Source organism: Arachis hypogaea, chromosome 2 (assembly GCF_003086295.3).
Source record: "Arachis hypogaea cultivar Tifrunner chromosome 2, arahy.Tifrunner.gnm2.J5K5, whole genome shotgun sequence".
Taxonomy (NCBI): Eukaryota; Viridiplantae; Streptophyta; class Magnoliopsida; order Fabales; family Fabaceae; genus Arachis; species Arachis hypogaea.
In genome coordinates, this window is record NC_092037.1 from 75,720,333 (window position 1) to 75,722,581 (window position 2,249).

At 38.5% G+C, this 2,249-nt stretch overlaps 1 protein-coding gene across 1 annotated transcript; it reads right to left on the reverse strand.

Moving 5' to 3' along the window:
- Window positions 1-318: 318 nt before the first annotated feature.
- LOC112723887 (uncharacterized) lies at window positions 319-843 on the reverse strand. Its single transcript, XM_025775258.1, has one exon. It carries the CDS (start codon window positions 841-843, stop codon window positions 319-321), a length of 525 nt encoding a protein of 174 aa, XP_025631043.1.
- Between the last annotated feature and the right edge of the window lie 1,406 nt (window positions 844-2,249).

Here is a 2,249-nt window from a genome sequence, read left to right on the forward strand (position 1 = left end):
AAGCATGAGTGTGCGCACGCACAGCTCGGTGCGCATGCACATAATGCAGGAAATAGAAGTTTTGTGCGCACACACAGATCCCTGTTTTTCCAATTTTTTTTCTCAATTCTACGCTACAACCTTAGCTCTATCGAAATCTCAACCCCAAATAGACAAACATTCAAATATTCATGACCCACAACAAATTAACCTATCTAACTCAAAAATTAAACCAATCCTAAGTGAATCAACATATCCAAAAGAAAGCAATTAAGTCTAAGAATTATAAACAAAAGGAGAAGGGTTAGAATAATGTTACTATGGTGGAGTGTCTCCTACCTAACACTTTGGTTTAAAGTCCCAAGTTGCACTTGCATGAGTTAATTGATTATTTGGAACCTCTCTAAGGAGGAAAATCTCAAACTCCTTGGTATGCTTGGGTTGTGCGTGGTAAGTTTTCACCCTATGATCGTTGATTTTGAATGTAGTTCTATTGATAGGGTGCACCACTTCAACCACCCCATAAGGCTTGACATCCACCACCTTGAATGGATCATCCCATTTAGATCTCAAGTTTCCAGGCATCAACCGCAACCTTGATTTGCATAGAAGCACCTCATCACCTATCTTAAAGCTCTTCCTCCTAATATTTTGGTCATGGAATGTCTTTGCCTTTTCCTTATAAAACTTAGAATTCTCATATGCTTCTAGCCTAAGACATTCTAACTCCTCCAATTGGAGCTTGCGTTCCATTCCCGCTCCCTTTAAATCCGGATTGCAATGCTTCACCGCCCAATACGCCTTGTGTTGGATTTCAACTGGAAGATGACAAGGCTTCCCAAAGACAATGCGGAAGGGGCTCATTCTAATTGGGGTCTTGTAGGCAGTCCAATAAGCCCATAATGCATCTCCTAATTTGGAACTCCAACCCTTTCTTTGTGGGTTGACCACTTTCTCTAAGATTCTTTTGATCTCTCTATTGGAGACTTCCGCTTGCCCATTGGTTTGGGGGTGATAGATGTGGAAACTTTGTGAAGAACCTCATGCTTTTTCATCAACACCTCAATTTTTCTATTGCAAAAATGGATTCCTTGGTCGCTCACGATTGCTCGTGGCGACCCAAATTTACAAATGATATTGTTTCTTAGAAATGAAGCAACGGTATTAGCGTCCTCACAACGGGTAGGAATTGCTTCCATCCATTTTGAGACGTAATCCACATCTAGAAAAATGTAGACTAACCTATTGGAATTTTAAAATGGCCCCATGAAATCTATGCCCCAAACATAAAAAATTTTACAAAAAATTATAGGTTGTTGGGGCATTTAATCTCTTTGTGGTGTATTTTCAGATTTTTGGCATTGATGACAAGATTTGAAAAATTGGTTGGCATCCCTAAATAAAGTGGGGCACCTGAATCTACAGTCTAGCACCTTTCTTGCCGTTCGCTGCGGGCCAAAGTGATCCCCACTCTCAGATGAGTGGCAAAATTGAAGGATAGACTGAAACTTGGATTCCGGCACACACTTTCTAATTACTTGGTCCGTCCCACACCTCCACCGATGTGGATCATCCCAAAGGTAATACTTAGCATCATTCTTTAATTTATCCTTTTTGATGCTTCAAAAATTGTGGGGGAAAAATGCGAGCGACCAAATAATTAGCAATCGGGGCAAACCAAGGAGCACTTTGGGACATTGCTTGCAAGGTGTCTAAGGGGAACGAGTCATTGATAGGAGTAGGGACCAAGGTTAAATGTTCAAGCCGACTCAAATGGTCTGCTACTAAATTTTGGGACCCACTTCCATCCTTGATCTTCAAGTCAAATTCTTGCAAAAGCAATATCCACCTAATTAGCCTAGGCTTTGACTCTTTTTTCTCAGCAAATATTTCAAAGTGGCATAGTCTGAATACACCGCTACTTTAGTGCCTAGCAAATAAGGTCAAAACTTATCTAGTGCAAAAATAATGGCTAGTAAAACCATAAGTTTTCATTTCGTTTTTCATTACAATAGTTATACAGATATAGTTGATAGGGTAAACATTCTTAAATTTATCAAACTATTCTCAAGAATAATAGAATCATTTGTAGTATATTACTGTAATATGATAATATGACTTACAATGATTCTACTGTACAACTAGAGTACTTTTGGATAAACTGCTAAAAATAGTAATTAAAAAATTCATTTTAAGTTTTGGAAATTGTTTTTGGAAAGAGAGAAGGGTGGGGATTATGTTTGGATGTAACTAATTATGAAGAAAAGTAT

What these genes read in the sequence shown, in the direction of transcription:
- LOC112723887 (XM_025775258.1), bottom strand. Translation starts at nt 843, where the DNA reads ATGAGCCCCTTCCGCATTGTCTTTGGGAAGCCTTGTCATCTTCCAGTT.